This window comes from Meriones unguiculatus, chromosome 16, assembly GCF_030254825.1.
Source record: "Meriones unguiculatus strain TT.TT164.6M chromosome 16, Bangor_MerUng_6.1, whole genome shotgun sequence".
Taxonomy (NCBI): Eukaryota; Metazoa; Chordata; class Mammalia; order Rodentia; family Muridae; genus Meriones; species Meriones unguiculatus.
Genome location: NC_083363.1, coordinates 17,544,691 through 17,565,934, shown reverse-complemented (window position 1 = coordinate 17,565,934; position 21,244 = coordinate 17,544,691). Strand labels below are relative to the sequence as shown.

At 44.6% G+C, this 21,244-nt stretch overlaps 1 protein-coding gene across 3 annotated transcripts in view; it reads right to left on the bottom strand.

The window, feature by feature from the left end:
• Arid5b (AT-rich interaction domain 5B) overlaps positions 1 to 15,082 on the bottom strand; it is a 175,367-nt gene extending 160,285 nt beyond the window's left edge. The window contains exons 1-2 of one of the 3 annotated variants that reach the window (XM_060369415.1): positions 14,634 to 15,082; positions 13,889 to 14,143 (exon numbers count right to left, since the gene is read on the bottom strand). In XM_060369415.1, coding sequence (XP_060225398.1) covers positions 13,889 to 14,143; positions 14,634 to 14,654 — 276 coding nt within the window. In that variant the 5' untranslated portion in view covers positions 14,655 to 15,082. Of the gene's footprint in view, positions 1 to 12,702; positions 13,113 to 13,888; positions 14,144 to 14,633 lie in introns of those variants that run through there. The other 2 variants (XM_021635248.2, XM_060369416.1) reach the window with 2 other exon arrangements.
• Positions 15,083 to 21,244: the final 6,162 nt, after the last annotated feature.

The following is a 21,244-nucleotide window of genomic DNA, read 5'->3' as shown; positions in this document are numbered from 1 at the left end:
ACCCCCCACCCCAACACTTCCTGCTGCCCCCTTTAAGCCAGCAGGTTTCTTCTAGTTTAATTGCAGAAAATGAGCAAAATATGATAACGTAATTAAAAGCTCTAGACACTGCAGGGTGGCGGTCCATGGGTCACATCTAGGCTAAAGGTCATGTTTTGTTTGGTCAAAAAGTGAACTGACTGAATGGATGGTGAGAAGCATGAAGTAATGTGGGTTTCTAGTTTCTCATAAAAATATCAAGATTTGGCAAAATTGAGACTATCCTCGTCTGGTAACGACAGGTAAAGTCTGAGGAGCAAAGGTTCAGAGCCAGCCATCCATCGAGGGAGTCATACAGTCCCCAGCTCCCCACTAAACATCTTAGAGTCCCTCAGATGTGTCTGCCTTCACTGGCTGACCTGTGTGTGTACCACAGGTCCCTTTCCTCCAGAAAGCTACAGAAGACTTCTTGGAAGAAGTGGCTTTTGGGTGGAAGATGGAAAAACAGGAGCAATTGGTGTGCAGTTTCTGTCAAAGTGAAGCCTCAACTCATCGGAACATCCCTCTCTGACATCACCATTTCTCCACTTGTAACCAGAACAGACCAAGGTTTCTCCATCCCTATCACCAGTACCTTGGAGTCAAGAAAACTCAAGTTTCCATTCAGTCCTTGCCCTTTTCCTGATGAATGAGGTTAGGAACTTGGAGCTTTCATGCAGGTGTTCAAAGTATCCTTTTGCAAAATGGGGATGACATGAAAACCTTCTTCACAGACTTACAACATCGTGAGATGTAAACAAAAGGTTAGCGTGTGAAGATGTCACCGGGAGTTTTAACGTTAGTATTTTAGAGGAGAATTTGGCAGCGTTGGTGCAGGCACCAAATATTTTAGCCTCAGTGAGTCTCTGTCATAACTTCTCTGCCACTATAGTGTGATCGCCCTAAAGAGACTTTTGTAAACATCAGGGCATAGCATGAACTAGTAAAACTTTATTGATTTAAAAAAAAAACAAATGAAAAGGCAACGGGACAGATTTTGGCATATGGGCCTTAGTTTTTCATCGCCAGCCCAGCCAAGCAGCCTAGTCAGCCCAGAAGATGTTTGATACATGTCTTGATGAGTAGATAAACCCACATGGCTTCTGTAGTGTCTCCTAGATAACTGGGTCGCTAGGTTCACAACGTCATGCCCTTTCCTGTCATCCTACAGGAATGCTGCTCCTGCCTTCCCATGCCAAGAAACTTCTCAGTCTTCCCTTCAAAATCTCATTAGACCTCAATTCAGAAGTGATCTCTCCCATAACACCTCGACAGATCCTTTCAAGATGGCCAGTCACCCGCACCACAGGAACCCCTATTTTCCCTTCATCACTTTGATGCAGGACTTCATGACCCAGGACTACTCCTTGGTTTGGGGTAGTTTGATGAACCATATATGTGCTCCTAGAAGTCTGTATGCTCCCATGTTGGGTCTGTGCTAGCTAGACTACACTCAGAAGACACCTGGAAGTCCTGGGGCTGAGACCCCTCTCCTGTGACAATGGACTCCAGGGGCGTCTAAGGAGCCCTTAAGTCCTATTATACAGTACACAATATTACCATAGACGCCTATAGGTATCAGCCACCAATATAACTACAGATTTCTAGAGGTTCAAATAAATACCAAGTCAATGTTTAGGAAAGGCCCCGATGTTTGGAGTTCTTAGTACATCCAAAGTAATAATAATACAGTTGTTCACCCACCATATTTGGAAGAATTAGGGAAAGCCTGAGGTTCAGTCTTTAGTCTAAGTCTCACCTTTATGTGATCTTCCAAAGTTCCAAAGTTACAATTTAGCCCCACTGCCCCATTTTTCTAAGTAGTGGAGTATCAAAACAATCCAAACCTTAAAGAATCCCCATAATTAAATGAGCTTGTCTATGTATGATCGATGGGGAAATACCTAGGCGCAGCCTCACATTGTTAAGCTCTGGGACATGCTGCAACTTTGGTTTAAGTGGTATCAAGGCAGGTGAAACCCCATGGATGGTCTTGGAATAGAGGAGGTTGGGCATTTTCTCTGCTCTCTGAGTACACAAGGGAAGAGAAGATGAGGGACGGGGAGAGCAGGGAAGAAAGGATACTATGCATACTTCTATAAAGAAGTATGGATGCCATTCCAACTTTAAGGCTGGTGCAGAATTTGGATAGACCAGGGAAGTGGCTCCTTGAGTTCTTCCTCACAGGAGTAGGTGAGGTCTATGAGAGCGGAAAACCTTCCGCATGTCATTCACTCTGCTCGCTGTCATAGCTTTCGTATAGGGTATAACACAGAGTAGGCACACGTTCATGCTTCTGAATGAATGAAACTATGCTTCAGGTCCAAATGTTGGTAGAAACACCAATTCCACCTGACACCAAAATTGCCACCTTTCAGCCAACTTTTGTTAGGCTTTATCTTAGGGCCTTCTAGGCTTCAGGACAATGAAGGAGATGAAGGTGAAGGTCTAGCCTGGAACCCTGAAATCACCAGCCCACAGATCAGTGGCTTCCCCACCCATAACATCTATACACTCTATTAGTGATTGTATGAAAGTTATGTCTTTGTGGGGCACCATCCACTGGACAGATCTCTAGTCTGTGCACACACCTGGGAACACTTCCTTACTTTCCCCAGTGTCTAACCTCAAGACAACAGACCCGTCACCAAAACCAAAGATGAGTACCTAATGGAGCTAGGTATGAGTCTGTGGCTTGCCAACTCTCACTGTGTACTCAGTATCTTTCTGTCTGGAGCTGGAGTCACTGAATTAGAGTTCCTGCTACTGAGAGTCTATCAAAATTAGACACGAGCCTTTGTCTTAAGGAACCTTGGCAATCAGCAATGCCAAGAGACCTCAGACTAGTCATGCCTAAACCTGGAAATATCTGTTGATGGCAACAGAACCAGAGAACCCGCCTGACCAATGGTTGGCCGTCAATCATTCCAACTATGGAAGATCTGAGAGATCAGTATCATTAACTCCCTCTTCATTGCTTTCATTGGTCTGACATTTGTAGACACAATACGAGGGTCCAACCTGGGCTTGCCCAAAGTTAGGAAGCCATCTAATTAAAACACCGAGATGGAAGCCATCTAATCAAGACATTTTGGAAAGTACAGGATATATTCATTTCCTCCTACAGAATATGATTAATTTGTTCCCCCCCCCCACACACAAAGGGTCTCTGGGTTGAGTTCCAGTCAGAAAATGACAGGTCAAGGTTGGACCAAAGAGATCTCGGGATTCTGTCAAAATCGCTTGCATCTGACATTCCTTAGGAAGCTTAAAGCAAGCCTAGCTCACAAGTAAGAGGATGGGAGCTTGGCCGATCACCTCTGCAGCGCATAAGCCTTCCTCATAGAGGCCAGGAAGCATTCCCTCCTCTCCTTACATAAGTGTGTATCACTATATAAGTCATTTTTCACTGTTGATGTCTCTAGATTAACTGAAGTGTAGTTCGCACATAAAATTATGCATTTACTGTGTAGAAGGTAACAATTTGATGCATGCACACATACAAAATATTAATTAACATCCACCACCTCGCATAATCACCATTTGGGGCTGCTGAGAGCACTTAAAGCCTTCTCTCCCAACATTCACACTCACCGCACGCACCATCTGCAAACACCCCAGACCCCAGTTGCCGTTTTCCGCCTGAGATTCTGTGTGTCCTGTACTCATTTCCCCACCCTCCATGAGCAAAGTTTTGAAACACATTTCTCAGGCCAGCAAAATGACTTTGTGAGTCAAGGCCCTCGCTGCCAAGCCTGTCAATCCGAGTTCAATCCTCAGGCCCCACACGGTGGAAGGACAGAGCTGACTCCTGAAAGTTGTCCTCTGACCTGCACGAGATGTGTACTTGCCATCACTCACAAAATAAAGAAGTAGATGTAAAAATTATAAAAACACATATATAAACATACTTCTCCCCCTTAAGAACACACGGAATTAGTGCGACTGAAATATTTGTACTCAGCTCTTTGTCTCCAGTTAGTCTGTGTTCTTTTGTCCTGGTTAAATGTGCTTTAATTAGCAAATATCTGTAAATAATTTACTTGCTTTTCAAACACAACAGAACAATGGGGTCAGTTTTCACATACATTTACCAAGCGTGTATCTGGAGCTGAGGCCCAACTCTCTCATTGTTCACTAACTATAGTAAGCTGCTTCCTTCTTGTTGCCTCCCTTGGAGGAGGTTGGGGGTTGCGGGGAGAGAAACCCAAGTTCCAGTAACAACACCATGTTCAAACCGGACCCCCGAAGCCAAGCACACAAGGTTGTCCAGCTCAAGCTTGTTCAAGCTGTCCCAAAAACAGAAAAAAAAAAAGAAAGAAAAAAAAAGCAAACAACAACAAAAAAGGAAGTACGCCAAGAGCAACAGACATGGAATAGAAGCAATCGCTCTAGAACGAGAGTGCCCATCAAATCCCTTCCTCTCTTAAAACCCTCACACTGGGAGCCCCCACGACATGATGGCACCCTGGGAGTCACAGCACCTCATCTGGGCTCTGCAGGGGTTAAAGCAGCGCCATGCATGCAGTGCAAAGCAAGATGTTAAATCAAATGAGAGTGGCTGCTCTGGGACCAGAGGCGTATTATTTTGAATAAGATTGAAAAGGCCAGAAAAAGCAATTCAAAAACATTTCAATTATGTATTTCCCAGAACTACATCTTTGAGCAACTAATGCAAATGCTACCACCACAATAAAACTTCTTCCCACATAAAAGCATATAAAACAGGTTGAGCAGCATATACTTTATAGATCATATGCATATTTTGGACTATTAATAAAAAATGCAAAAAATCTATGTATGCTTTACCCTCTGAAGCAATACAGTAATTATGATTAAGGGACATACAGCAAGAAAAGAGCCAATTTATCTTCCTGGTGCTCAGGAAAATGCTATTGTGTAACTAAGCAACTAAAGACAAAATATGGTCTAATTAATTCATTCCTATGCTTATTTAAAAGACACAATTAGAACATTTTTATTTTCCAGCTTGCACAGTAGTTCAACATGCTCCAGGGTGTAGAAAGCAAAGCCTATTCGCAAAGACAAGAGCGTAATGTTCATGCCACACATAGGCCTGGAACCGAACAGTGGAGAATCGGTGGGTTCAGAGACCGGGTATGCAGGAAGTCATGAGAAAGGAAGACAGAGAGGGGTCAGTAGCTTGGCTAACAACCTGTGGCCTCTGCTGTCTGTTTTCTCAGGAGGGCGCAAGAATTGCGAGGGGCTGTGAACCTGATGGTCACGTGCACGAGAACTAGGCTGCTTGCTGTACCTATACAGCCACAAACAATCTATAAAAAAAAAAATTCACGTCTCCAAGCTCCCATCCTAGTCTGAATGATAATGTCAAATCTCTGATGTCGGGTTGGATGTCATCGGCGCGCCTTCAGGGCCCTCTCTCAATAATAATCATCTGCTGATTTTTCAGTGAGTTTATACAGTGGGTGTTGGCACTTCTGTGTCTGAGCGTTCCTGCGTGTGTGTGTGTGTGTGTGTGTGTGTGTGTGTGTGTAGGCCAAATGTTGAATTCAGATTTCCTTCTCAATCGTTCCCTACCTTACTTTTTGAGACGGGGTCTTCCACTGAGTCCAGAGATCATCAGTTCCTTAGAGTAGCTAGCTAATAAACTCCAGGGATTGACCTGTCTTCACTGGCCATCACTGGGATTACAGACACGCCTTCTACCGGCACTGGGTGTTGGGTGCCTTAATTCAGGTCCTCGTGCCTGCATGGCAGACATTTTACCAAAAAGAGCCATCTCCTTGGACCACACATTTGGAAATGTGTTGTCCATATGATGCTTGGACAGCGTGGACACACTCTAAGAGGCAGAGCCTAGGTTCTCATCTACAGAAATACAGTGAAGATTACAGCACACCCCGAAAAAGTCCCATGTTGCGCAAGGACTCGAGGGCAGATTCTTCCAGAAAGAAAGAATCCATGACCACATCTCTTAGAGGCAAATGACTCTCTTAGGAAACAATCGATAAAATACCCTTAAAAGCAGAGCCACCAAGTAATCATTAGTTACAATATTATTCTAAGTAGATGATGGCAAATATCCAACTGCCCTGCTATAAAAAATGACAAGCAAATGCATTTGATTCAAGCAATTATATGCTGGATATCGGTTAAAACTAGACTTTGATAAATGAGCCCGCTTTGTAAGTTACCAGATGCCACTATGAACAACGGCATACTTTATTAATAATTAATAACCAACATAACATGTGTGGACTCTTGTACTTCATAAAAAATAACATTTCCTGAGTAGGGGCCTGACAGTTTAAATGTCAAGAGAGGTTTTAATTGCTTACAGTGTGGCGTCACTATTAAGCACATGCCTTAGTTAAGGTCATCCACCTGAAAAACACGCCATCTTTTGTGAACGGCCAACACGATTTGGCTAAAGCTTGGCTCCTCCCCAGAAGTTTAGGTGTCACAGTTTGTCACTGCAAAGTCCCCAATTTCAACAAGCTGATTCTGGTGAAGATCAGAAAAGCACCCAGAGAGACGGTAATGGCAGTTCCGGAACGAGCCCTCAACTTAAAACATTTGCTCATTTCTTGGGCCAGGGCAACTAACAACAACCCATTCGTGTATTTTGCCATCCATTGGGATGATGTGGCGAGGCGTCTTAGTAGAAAAGAAAATGTTTGTGATAGGGTACTGAGGTATATTCACAGATCAGTGGCCCTTCAACAGGCCACACTTAATGAAGGCAGGCTGCTAGCAAGAGGTATTAAAAATATTTACTTAGTATTTGTTACTTATGGGTGGATGGGGGGGCTGCATGAATTTATGTGTATTGCATCTGTGCGGGAGCCCACCGAGGTTACAAGAGGGTATCAGATCTCACACCCAGTTTGTGAGCCGTCTGATGTGGTGCTGGGAATCACACTGCGGTTATCTGCAAGGGCAGAAAGCACTTTGAACTGCTGAGCCATTTCTCCAGCCCCTGAAAAGGCATTTTCGGGATTTTATTTTTAAAGTTTAAATGATGTGTCTGTGTATGTCTCTGTGTGTTGACATAGGCAGATAGGAGTGCGGTGCTGTTGGGGGCCAGATGAAGGCTGCAGATGTCCTGAACTGGGAGCTACAGGTGGCTCACGGCCTTTGAAAGATAAATATATGATCCTAAACACTGAACTATCTTTTTCAGCCCCTCCCCCGAAAGCACTGTAATTTTATTGCTTAGTCATTGTGCCCTTAGAGAAGGACAGGGAAGAGGAGACTGCTGACAGCTGTATCGTCACGCAAAGAGAAAGAACCCTGAGATGTAAAGCACCTTAGCTCACAGGCTAATGTCCCAGAGTAGGCCAGGCTCTGGCACACAGTAGGTGTTCTGTAAATGTGCGGATGGCTCCAGCACACAGTAGGCCTTCACTTTTCCAGAGAGCAAACACGAAGCACAGAGAAAGACCTTAGCTCATTCTCATTTCCACTAAGACTCAGAAGGACAGGCGCAAAATCTGATGGTATTTCTTTGACCAGTATCTGGCAATAAGGGTGGGGTCCAATCTGTGAGGTCCTCAAAGGGCCCATACACATTCGCCTCCATCTCTGACTAAGTGGTCAGTACACACGCGTACACACAGATGGTGTATTTTCAAATTTACTCACGTGATAGGGCATCTCTGATAGTGACTGTCTGTACATCTCTAAACATGTTGACCTCACCTCTTTATTAAGATTGATCAGCTTCTGGAGAAAAGGGGCCACTTGCCAAGTGTCTTCCATTCACCCCTTTACCTCCTACGTGGTTAATACTTAGCAGTTAGTTTTTTTTTTTTTTTTTGATGAACACGAGTCAGACAATACCTATGTTGCCTAGAGCTTGGATCTCAGCCATTCAAAATATACTTGAATGTAAATTTTATTTATTCACAAAAATAAATGTCCTAGACTCAATATTAAAATGTGTGCATACACGTAAATGATAATGACATCATACTAATATTGAATTATGTTTTATAATATTATTCTTTTAATATGTTCCAAGCCAAGAGAGAGGAATAGGGTCTGGGAAGATAACTCGTAGGCAGAGCACTTGCTAATGAGTGTGAAGTCCTGAGTTCAGCCCCCAGCAATGAAAATTAGAAATATTCTGTCTTCTACATCAACTTTACAGGCCAAAGGTCAACCAACCTTTTCTGTAAAGGATCGGGCCTGACAATAAATATTTCCACTGTATTGATCCATATGGTAGCCATCAAAAGTATATGCGGTGTTGTTCTAGCCAAAGAGCTTCAAACACTGTATAAATAAATGACTTTGGCTACATCCCAATAAAACTTTATTTACAAAATTTCTGTGGGTCAGGTTTGGCCTTCAAGTTATAGGTGGCTGACCCTTATCACAGTCCAGTTAAATGACCCCCATGTAATGCTTTAGCTCTTATATTTGTCCTGTATGTGGTTAGAGATATCCCTTCATTTAGTTATAAAGAATGAGTAAGAACAGACAGTAGCTAGAGTACAGCCATCAGTGGCTGAGATCTCGTGGGCTCTGATCTAGACGGTGGTTAACTACAGGCAACAGTGGCTGAATGCTCACGGGTCCTGATTCTAGATGCGGAGTAACCACTATCATCACTGGTCACTGGGTGAGTTTTCCTAAGTCTTGTGCTAGGTGACCCCTCCCCCCCTTTTAAAAATATCATCATCTCTGATTTCCTCAGTAGAATCAAGATTACCAGTTCCATTATACAGATGAAGAAAGTAAGTCTGGGGCAAGACTTTTATTATCGTTTTAAGATAGCAAGGTAAGTCACCAAGACTCACAAGTCTCTGAAAACCGGCTTATGGACACAGACCCAGACTGAAGGGCTATGCAAAAACAAGAACAAGCCCAAGCCAGATCCATCTGGATTCCGGAATGCATCTGCCTACCCCCAGATATGATCAAATCAGGTAATCTTCTGAAAAATGTTGCTGGTCCAGTTCGCAACATTTTCCAGGAGCAGCATAGACATTCTTAAGAAGCCTCTGCTCTGATGACACAGCTAAAGCCAACACACAGAGGAAAGATAGCCCCGAGTGCGAGGAACCAGGATCACCAGAGATTTTTAGCAAAGTAACCTAGGAGCTGCCATCTCAGAGAGAAAGGCCCCCAGTAACGCCTCATATTCCAATGAGAAAAGCAAGACCAATAGTAACCATTATGATTCCAGCTCCCACTGTTGATCTAGCTACTGTGTATCAGCTTGGGTGGTATGCACTTGCCATATAGTAGCTCACTTCTTCCTTAAGACAATCTTAGGAAGTAAAGTCTCCATGCCAATTCATGACTGAAAATATTGAGGGACAGAACGTTTGAGAAATTGCCCAAAATGATATCACCAGAGTGATGCTGCTGAAAATGTTTACACTTCAAAGGCTCTGATCCAACTCTAACTGTCCTGTGCTGATTTCGGTAGAACATGAATCTCTGAAGCAGTTTCCAAGTCGATCTCCACTGATAGCTTAGCCTGGACGGTGACAACTAAGTACTGTTAGAAATCCTGAGAACAAGCTAAAACACCCAGGCGTGCTTGGTCTTGACTCAATGACATCATTAGCTTAAACCTTCCCCATTCCTAGTTCCAGGTCATCAACAAACCTTCATGTAAAAACCCAAGCCTGCACATGCATGCTTTTTGAAAGTCAACTGCCAATAGATTAAGTACTTGGCAATTTGAGAATGGGCATGATCACAAGTTGCTCAGTAACAGACACAATTACCCACCTACCTGCCATGTCCTCCTCTGAATAGCTAGCTACTGGCCACATGTGGCAAGAAACATACCTTCTTGCACATGACCCTTCTCTTTACACTCATGCTTATTTAAGACAGTGTCATGATTAGATCCAAAGAAATCCACATAAACATAAAAGTTATTATAGTTTGCTTTTGTTTATAAGATGAGAATGTTTATAATGTTCTTAGCCTGGGTCCTTTCTTTTTACGTGTTTTGAAATATCTAAAGCACTCTTCCCTATATAATGTCTCTTGAGCCCCTAAATGATGCAGTTGTTCTTGCTGTTATTCCCATTTTGTAGAAGGAGAAACTGAGGTTCAGATATTAGGGTTATATAAGGTCAAATCAAGACTAAGCTGCAGAATCAAAATGTGTCTCTTCTTCATGTGTGTATCATATATATATGTATATGTGTGCATATGATATGCTTGTGCATCCATTTGTGCAGGGTACAAGTACGTCCTTCACACTTGTGGAGGTCAAGGAAGAACCTCAAGTGTTAACCCTCAACCTCCACCTTGTCTAAGACATTGCTCACTACTGTGTACTCTCTTTCCATAAGGACCCTAGGGTTACTGCTTCCGGTTCAGATGGGCTCTGAGGATTCAAACTCGGGTCCTATCGCTTGCCCAGCCTGAGATGTTCGTCTCTTCAAATGCCTTTCCTCAGCGCAGGTTACTAGCACTGGAAATATCTGATGTGTGCTGTCACTATCGCCCTGGAAACCAATTGATAGCTAATTATTAATACCTACGAAAATATCTTGTTACATAGCATCAGTTAAGTTTACCCGAACCACACAGAATTAGTTTAAACATGAACATCTGACCTTTGGGAGCTGACCGAGGACTCTGCTCAGAAATGAACAAGGGACTGTCCTCATTGGTACATGCTTCTAGAAGCCAGTAGGATCTTGTTTTCAAGAATATGTTTTATTAGAGGAGGCAAGCTTAAAGTTTAGGAGGGACTGGGTGACACTGGCTACTTTGGACAGACCACATGACCTTGTCATGTCCCTCTCCCCATCTATAAAATGGGTAGGCGTAGTCCTGCGTCACTCCATTTCCCTGCAGTGATTGCAAAGATCTATGTGGAATTTAAAAAAAAAAAATCTTCTGCAAATCACAGTGAACCACACAGGGACGCTATTTCTAAACTCGCACAATGATCATGTTCCTGCTTTTAGAACTGACGTCTTCACATTTCAAGAAATCAGAAACAGGCAGAACGACTCTTTTCAACAGAGTCCTGAGTCCTGGTTGTCCTTTTGAGATAGGTGCTGATGTCAGCTCAATCAAGAAATTATTAACCTCCATTCGGTTACTTAAAATAAACTCTACTGGCTGATTAAATGTTCTTGAACACCAAGAAAACATTCCCCTGCAGTTACGAACGGCAAAGGCATCCTTCAAAACTATTTAAAATCAATAATAAAAACCATTTCGATGTATATAAACAAGTTAATGGAGTAGGCGAAAACAAAGCAAATTTCTTAATGAGAGGCCCTGTTGCCCCCTCTAGGCGCCTGCAGTAAAAGCTGGTCTCCGACTCTCCTCCCCAGGAGCCTGGCTGCTGCTGTTCATCTAACGTCTGACTTAGGCCAGGGGGGAAATGACATCACCGGGGTGGAAAACCGATCCTGCACTGGGAAACTTTCTACCTGCTTTCCATTTGTCATAATTATTTTGCACAATGCAGCTGCCATTTGCATAATTTTGAGGCGTGTCATTATCTCAATTGAAAATTGTTTTAATATGGCTGAATAACTCACAATGACATCAGCCAAAGTCCTAATGAAATATACAAGTATAATCATACAGCTAATTACCAGCCGTGTTAGCATTAAAAAACAAATCATGCATAATATTAGACTATGTATAAGCAGCTGAGGATTATAAATAGAGCCGCCCTCTCTCCACAAACCCCTAGAGTTTACTTTTAAATGGCAAGATTAATTTTTCTGAGGTATGGCTCATACAGTAGATACGAAATGCCTAGATCATTACAATTCCCCACAAGGAACAATTAAAAAGAGATCGTGTGTTTAAAAACGTATCTATTCATTGTCAACAGTTCTGACAGACAGATGGGATCTTCTGTGGCTCCTATTCTTAAATCAGCATTCGCCATTTAGTTACATCAACAGAAACTAAACAGGACCTAGTGGGGTCAACTCGGGGTCTTTTAAACAAATATTCCAATTTCAATTAAAAAAAAAAAAAAAGAATGACCACAAATATCCCATAAAACACTGAATGATTTCCTCCTGGGTTTAGTCCGAAGTCTGTTAGGCACCAGCTCTTTTCTGGATATTTAATCCTTCCCTTCTCCAGATCACAGGCCATGTTGAAGTAATAAATTTGAAAAGCAAATAATAAGAAATCAGGAAGGGGGAGGGAGAAGGAAGACAGCTGCGCAGGAAAGTTGAGTCGGGGGAGGGGCCTGAGCCCGGGGGGAAGGCGCTCAACCTGTTGGTGGGCTGCGGGGGTCCCACTCCGCATACACACACACACACACACACACACACACACACACACACACACTCCGCATACACACACACACACACACACACACACACACACACACACACACACACACACACACACACACACACTCCACCTTAGTCAGGCGGCAGGCGGAGCCCGGGAAACCGACCACTTAAACCCTGCTCTTGCCGGGGAGGGCGGGGGAGGGGTGTGTGCGGAGAGGAGGGCGGAGCTTATTTCCGAAAAGGCAGATTCCTGGGCCGAGGTTCTGACGAACTCCCTTAATTAACCAGCCGCGGACCACTGAGGGGTAATTCGATCCCGGGGAGAGGGAGTGAGCTAGCGAGGCCAAAAGTGCAATCAACTCCATCAGCTCCAGGAATTTCTGCCTGGGCTGGCAGCTCCCGGGCCCCCGAGGAGTTCAGCACCGAACCATTCATTTAACAACAGACCTACCTCGAAAGCTCGCGAGCCTGGCGCCGAGCGAGCTGCCCTCAAAAGTCTCAGTTTGCTCACCCTGCTCTGTCTCGGGAGACACAAAGCCGTGCGCCCTCCCTCCAGCCGCGCCCTGGGCGCAGACTCCCCAAAATAGTTCCCGGGTGTGTGTGTGTGTGTGTGTGTGTGTGTGTGTGTGTGTGTGTAGGGGGGTGGGGACCACGCCACCGAGCTCGGCCCTCGGACCCGGGGAGCCCGGAGAGCGGCGGTCACACCCGCAGTGACAGAGCCCGAGGGAGGTGGCCCGGTGGCATCGCCGCGGGGTCCCCTCCGCGTCCACTCCGCGCGCGGCCCCGCACCGCCGCACCGCAGAGGCCCCTGCGCCCGGCCCCACACCCCACTGGAAGATGTCCACTTCGCGTGGAGTCGCTGGAAACCAGAACATCAAATGGTTCCGAGGGGAGGGGTGTGGGGGGGGGGGAGTGGGCGCGAGATAGTTCTTAAAGCCGAACGTGTTTGTGCCGGTTACTCGACCGCTTTGAAATCCGCCCGGGCAGATGCGCAAGTTATTTGAATGTATTATCCCAGTACCTGTCATTTATCACTTCAGTCAACACGCCTTTGCCAACTCAATCGCTTTTGATCTCATTCTGCCTCCGTTTCGTAATTTCCGCCCTCTTAAACATATCAAATACTTAAAAGAAAAAAAAAAAAAAAACGTGAACAATATCAAAACCCACCAAAAGAAATCTACCCGGCCCAAGAGCCAGGCACAAAGGTAAAACTAAAAAAAAAAAATTAAAAAAATTAATAATAATAATAATAATAATAATTAAAAAAATAAAAATTAAAAAATGTGTGTATTAAGGCACGGGATATTAATCTTCAGGCGGAGGTAGCAAAGCGAGCACTCTCTCTCTCTCTCTCTCTCTCTCACACACACACACCCTGGAACAAAACCCTTCTCGACAAGTTATTTGATCTTGACTAAAATCAGCAGTTGGACGGTTTTTGTGAAGCTGACAGCCAAACTCTGACAATGTAAAATACTCCAGCCCCAGTTAGTGGCGCTACCCCTTTAAAAAACGAGCGGATCCTGCTCACCGCAGAACTGAATACAGTATTTTCAAGCTTGCCTTATAATACGCATTACTGGAGGGGGGGGTGGATAATAAAGAAGGAAGAGAGGGAGAGATAGGTTTACCACCTCGCCATGGTCGCTGTTTCTGCCCTGGGGAGTGTCTTCGGGGAGGAAATAAAGTTTTGAGCTGGATAAAAGTTGCCGGCTGGTCCTTTCTTCCCACAGCAGCTGGAGCTCCGCTATGCAAATCGGATCCTTTGGCGTACATCTTACAAAGAAAAAGTCGCCAAGGGACAAGATTCTTGGTTTGCCTTCAAGGTGGAACTGAAAAGCCTTATAGAAAATATAAGGTCCGTGCAATCCACACGGTGAGCCGACCCACTGCAGGGGGAGAGAGAGAGAGAGAGAGAGAGAGAGAGAGAGAGAGAGAGAGAGAGAGAGAGAGAAAAAGCACCACGTAAATAATGTAGCCATCAAGCACAAATATCTATTCCCAGGCACATTCACACACAAGACAGCCAGACTCTCAATACAGACCGGCCCACAGATAGAAGACTGGGTGAAAAATATTACAGAACCCACTAATTTTCTGCTTCCAAAAAAAAAAAAAAAAAAAAAAAAAAGCCCTCCGGGTGCCCACCACCCCTCCCCAGTTCCCCATATGAGGCGATAAAATTACATTGTGTAGGTATGATCAGCGCTGGGATTTTTTTTTTAACAATAAAAATTATTTTGGGGGGGGATGCAGAAGGCAAAAGTTTGGTGAAAAGTTTGTGGGGGGTGTGGGGGTGTGTGGGGGGGTGGGTGAGCTAGGGGGCTGGGGGCTGCCGGGGGGGCGCCAGGATCGCAGGAGCGGAGGAGAGCGAAATACCTGGAGTGAGTTGGGCTCCATCTCGACGTTCTGAATTGATTGAACTCAACATTCTCTCCAAACTTGTTGGCTTGAATGGATTGCATCAGGTCCTGGCAGGGAAAAGCATTCTCTGCTTGCAGCCGGCGTGATGTCTCAATATAAAACTAAGCTCTCGCCTCCCCCTCAGCACCAAAATGATTGAAAATATATCCTAATATTTCCTCGGCGACTCAATTTTCATCTCCTGTCAAAAATAAGTGGGTCTGCTGCCGAAGATGGGCTGATCAAATTAGAAATAGGGAGAAGGACTACGTCCGAGCTCGGCGGGAAGCTAATGGATCAAGGCAAAAAACCGACAGGAAGATGTAAAAAAAAGAGAAACCCACCCTAAAACCAAGTAATGAGGCTGTCTTTCTCCTCTTGGTGCCTAGTATCTGCGGGTAAGGTCGGCTGAGATTTTTGGAGCAGACCAAGGCTCTCGAGCTTTGTTGTGCATCTGACAGGACCTGCTTGTATATGTCTAATATAAAGAACATTTCCTGCAGAGATTCCGGGGCGCCGCTCCTCTTTCTAATGCTCCTTAGCAGATTTGCTGTTATTAGACATGTAGATTTGTTTGATAGTTAAATTACGCTTCCTCACTGCCATGTTTGAGAGAACTAATCTGTTAAATTATCTTCTGATGCCTATTTACACGGAAGGGAAAAGTGGGTTATCGATTATATAAACATATAAATATTAATGCATTTGTTCGCTTCTCAAAAAAAAATACTCAGCATGAAAAAAAAAAAGGAAGAAGAAGAGCAGAAAGACAAGTGAGCAGTGCACACACGTCTCGTGATTTTGCAACAATATTGAGCAGACAGCAACTGCATTTAGGGAGAGGAACAATAAACCGTGCATGATAAATCAATACATGCGAGCCGCGAGTCTGCTCGGAATATGAATTCGGGCTCCGGGTTCTGCGTGTGCATTCTTTAATTTTGAAGTATATACACTCGTACGTGTTTACAATGCTGATGGACGCCAAGGGCTCTCTCAAATGATAATGTGTTTATATAACCCGGCGCTACAGGAATAATATACCGACTCCTACCCCACCCCCAACCCTCCCCCTGCCCCCCCCCAAAAAAAAGGGAGGGGGAGCTTTCTCTGTAATAGTTTGAAACTGAAAAAATAATCCATTTGCAAACTAGTTAAATACCATCAGAAATTAAGCTGTTAGAAACGGAGGCGGGGGGGGGGGGGGTTAGACACCGTAAGACAATAAAGGTTTTTAAATGTGTATATTTATTGTTCTGGAGCCCTGGAGCACTGCGCGGTTTGCATGCACGGCTATTATGCAAACAGAGAAACTTAAGAGCGACCGAACAAGGAGCAGGCAGAGCCTGCAAAGCCCTCGCTCGCTGCGACCCAGCTGCCGGTCCTCCGCCTGGCTCGCTTGCATTTTCGCAGCGTTGATGTAAAATGGTGTACTCGCTCCCCCACCCCTTCCCGGCTCTCCTCCCACTCTTTCCAGCACCCCCACCCCCCCACCCCCCAGCGATTTTATTATATTGGCACCAATCTTTCCAGAGTGGGTCTGGCAGGCTAAAAAAGTAAACACGTACTATATGGGGGAATAAGGTTTGTATATAGTACGACAGTTGAAACTCGATACGCGATAAAATTACAGGATGTTGAAATTACTAGCAAGCTATTTTTAACGCTTTCGCAACGTTTCACCTCTACTCGCGGCATCGAGTTGAGACAGGATTACTTTAATGAAAATTATATTCACATGGCTGAAGTTAATACACCCAGCAGAGCACAAACGCCTCGTCTTCGCTGAACTGGCAGTGGAAGGACCCTCCGTGTGTGTTTTGACGCTTTTTTTCCATAACGTCTGCCTCCGCTGCAGTAAGAATTAGGGCACTTAACATTATCTAAACCACATTTTTGATTCAGAACATGGAGAAGTCATAAAAAAGGCAAGATCTATCTTGTTTCTATATACACAGAGATAAACGAAAGAAAATGGCAGATCTTCCAATTACAATAAGTAATAAAAGCCCATGCCAAAAAGCCCGTATTCTGGAAGCTGTCGAAAAGCTATTTTAATAATTTAAAGTAATATTCCAACTCTGCACCATGGGGGAGGACAGTGTACCAATTTACAGTCTCCCATCTTTTGCATTAGCCAAATTATGACTTGCACACCACTCCTTAATTATCTTCCTTGAAATTTCATCTGATCTTACCATTTCATAAACACGGGTTAGAGAGAGAAATTACAGCCCTTTCGCCCTCTCTCTTTAACTTTATGGTGCTCACTGCAGACGTTTGATTAGAATAACCCATTTTGTTCATTTTTAACATATGAATGGACTTGACTGAAGGGCGTTTTACATATTTAAAAAAATATTCATGAGATGCCTCCGGGCTTCTGTTAGCCTCTGTCCTGTTACTGTAAACATATATGTCCAATTCAAGAGACGATATATTAAAAAAACTTGGGTTGCTGTATTTTGACAAGATTTTCTTTGAGATCAACTGTGAGTCAGTTTCCTGCCTGACCAAGGCGGCTGCATTTATGCAGGAAACCTCGACACAGTGCCTGAGGGCACCCCTCGTTTGTGTATTAAACCTCTCCTAAAAACACACACAGCCTTCCACAGCATTGGAGCAACTTGGGTAGTCTTTAAGTGTCTGTAAATGACTTCACCTAATTAGAACCCTTCTCCCATGTCTCTTGAAAGGAGGCACCACACTAGGCTGCACACTGCTTAATCTCCCCTGATAAGGTTTCCCAAACCTAGCTCTGGATATTTCTGAATATTTACATTTTTAAAAATCACATCCATGCTAGATCTCCAAACTGTCTCTCTCCCCCTCTTCCTCCAACACCATGAGCCCCACTCCCAATGAGCACAATAAATCTCCTAAATCAATGCTCTCTCCAATACTGAGAAAGGCTTTTAAAATTACAGATCACACTGTTAGTGCCCCCCCCCCAGAAAAAAAATTCTCTCTGTTTTACCTCTTTAATGTGATGTTTGATAGACACCTGTAAATTATCTGTGTAGCAACTATCCATACAAAGAAAGTTTCAATTAAGATAAGGAGATTGTATTGAAACAGTTCTTTGAAGTAATGTAGTTAATAGCCTGTTTGATTTCTGCTTGTGAGAGAGCAATAACGTGGATTCAGGCTCCATCAATCACAGAGCAGATGTAACCGACACCCAGGGGAACAGAGGCAAACTCTTGCAGCGCAGGGTCCCTGGGCTAATGTAAAGTAAATACTCATAAACAGATTGAATGTTGTAAGAAGACAATCCATTCAAGACAGTTATAATCATGAAAGCAACTGCTTTATTTATCTATAAAAAGGCTTGTAGCTGTGACTGGCTGGGCAGAAGAGGAGGAGGGCGGAGCATTGTATGTTTACAGGAACCACTATTTTTCTTTTCTTTCTTCTTGTACTGAAACACAGTAACCTCCACCCACACATCTATATGCCTGCTGCTTTATGGGCTCCCAAATCAACTAAGTTACCTGATATATTTAAAAGGTTCAAAAATTAAAAAAAAAAAAAATCATACCCTGGGCCTCAAGGGGTTGGGGGGGGGGGTCAGAGACACATTATTCAGTGAGTGTGTGAATCGTTCCATAAAGGATCAGAAGGATTAAGGTAGCTGCAAAACCCAGCAGTGACATAATTAGGCAGCTCGGGCTATAATAAACAGGATCATAAAAAAAAAAAAAAAAGTATAGTTTGAAGAAAGAAGGCGTCTATTTCGAAACCTCCAATGGTTTCCACTCACCTCTGGGCCTCCCCTCCCCCAAATTGCAAAAGGCAACTGAAGCATTTTTGACCTTGGCTACAATAATACTTCATGTTTTAGCACTTTAGTCAGCATTTTATCTACTAATTGCTACACACTACCGCATGTGGCTCGAATCTGCCACTGCAGCTTGCTTTCATTGGGGAGCGAATTGCCTGATAAAAACTGGGAACTCAACCTGGCTATTTCCTTTCTGCCTCCCCCTCGGCGCCCCCACCCCCTCCAATTTTTTTTTTTTTTTAATTTTTTTTTTTTTTCTTTCTCTTGCAGCCAGACGATACTCTTTTTCTAGAAAAATCCCACGCCGATGAAAACAGGGGCGGGGTGAATGGAACTCCAAAGTCCTTCCACTGACCCGGGTCTGGGCAAAAGGAAGAGAGTGGTGGGCAGCCCTGGGGGTGGGGCAAAGCGGGGAGGTGGATCGGGGCCTGCCGAGGGACGTGATGCCAGGTGAGCCCAAACTCGCGGAGCTGGGGTAGTCCTGGGCAGGGCAACTGTCAGAGGGGTTCCAGACGCCCACCTGGGGCTCTCCCCCTCTTTGATGGGCCAAGAAGTGGGGATCCAGGGGTAACTCCTAGACCGTGTGGATTGAACAGTGACTTTAAAAGTCAGCCCGGTGTGATGGTCAGCCAGCGCCTGGCCCATCCCCCTGCGAGGCTGGCGCCACGAGGAGACGGGGCTGGTTGGCGATCGTCAGGAGGCGGCCTCCAGCAGAGCCGGCTCGCGGGGCTGTGCAACAAGTCTACAGTTAGGATGATAAACAGGGTTACACGGGTCAGTGCTTTCCCGGAGACCTCTAGTGGTCAAAGGTTGAGCTACACCTTAAATTTGGGACTCCTAGCTGCAGCAGCGGTCTTCTGGGCTGAGGTGGGGGCGGGATGCCAGTTCTCGACCAGCCTGGGGAGCGGTTTCCGAATGGATTTCGAACGGGACACAGGAAACTCGGAGAAAGGCATCCTTGGGCAAAGGCCACATGACAGTCTTTGTGGACAGAAGAAACCCCAAGGTCCCTTCTTGTCCCAGATGAATCGCATATTTTCAGAGAAACTGGGTACAAAATATTTCCAGTTCTAATGCCAATGGACGAGTCTGTTTTGTTTTGTTTTCTATTTTTTTCGTAAGTTAAACTTGAGTCCTAACTTACCTTAATCGCCCAAACGCTGCTTAATTTTAACCACCCATACCTTCTTTCAACGCCTCTGACATTTATGACTTACTCAGCATACAAGACGAAACTTTTTTTTTTTAATGTCGCCTGCACTGCAGGCATGTGTGTAACATACATGACTTTTAATCGCTCACAGTCTTTCGTGTTTGGGTATCACGCCGTTCCATCTCGAAAGGCGGAGTGCTGCCAGAAAGGGTGGTGCTAACTCACAGACCTGGGTTCTTTAGATTCATCTGTGACTCACCTGGCTCTGGCTGGCCTTGAACTCAGAATCTGCCTGCCTCTGACTCCCAAGTGCTGGGACTAATGGCATGGGTCACCACATCTGACCTTAGTAAGATTTTTTTTTTTCATTCCTAGCACAATTATCTTAGGTTATGCTGAAATTCGAAGTCCCAGGCATCTGAGGCTATCTTGCCACACACACACACACACACACACACACACACACACACACCCTTTGCTCCACTTGGGGTGGGGACTATTGGTGACTGTACATTGCCTACAGAAATTTCCTCTGTGTGGTCTCCAACAGACATTAATGGCGTCTTGGATTTGGCAATTTGCAACTCAAATTAATTTGACAAGCATTAAGCAACTTCTTATGTAGAAGCACAGTGGCTCTGGTAGATGAATCACCACACTGAAAGTCAAGGAACAATTCTTCACCTACTTTCTGTGTCTCTGTGCCCATTGCTGTAATTACGTGCCCAAAGTAAAGCCTAATTCTGACTTTGCCGAAGTCTCTTAGCTAATTGTGGCACAATTATCTGGACTGGTCATCTGCTCTCAGTGTTCATCCATGCTGGGTTGTGAACCAAACGCACGGGTGTGTCCCCTTGAAGGATCCTTAACTCTCCTTGGTGGGTGGTTGTGCGGACTTAGGACTTAGAGGTGAGTTTGTGTGGCAAACAACTGGGTATTTGCTTTTGAAGGATGCTTGTCCTCAGCTGTTCTTGATCTCTGTGTTTCCTATAGGCAGGATGTGAGGCTCTTTGCTCCATCACATGCTGTCTGTTTGCTAAGACCTTTGGCTTCACTTCAGGCCCAAAGTGACAGGAACTTTGTGACCCTGACCTGAGACCTGCAAAACTGTGAACTCAAATGAGTCTTTCTCCCTCCAAACTCCCCTCAAGCGTTCGTCCCAGCCACAGAACACTAACTCAGCAAGTAAAGGACAGAGGTAATTGGCTAGATTATGATGGATAATTTTAGGTGTTGACTGGGTCACAGGGTGCCCCCGTTTATGGCCAGACATTATCTTGGGTGTGTTTGGAAGGAAGTTACTGAATGGGTTTCACGTTTCGCTCAGCAGACTGAGTAAAGTGGACTGTGTCCTCTAATATGGACAGAAAGATAGTCAGGCCCCATTAGCACAAACAGGTTAAGGAAGGGGCAATGCCCCCACCCACTCAAGCTGGAAAGTTGGTGTTTTGAGGCCCTCAGAGTGAACACAAAAAAATTAGCTCCCCTGGTCCACAGGCCTTTGCACTCAGACTGGAAGAACATACCATCTCGCCTGGGTTTTGTGCTTACTCACTTTAGCTCTCATTGTCTTAGTATCCATCAACGATCATGTACATAGACACTTTATAATAAATTAGCACACACACACACACATAAGCACACACACAC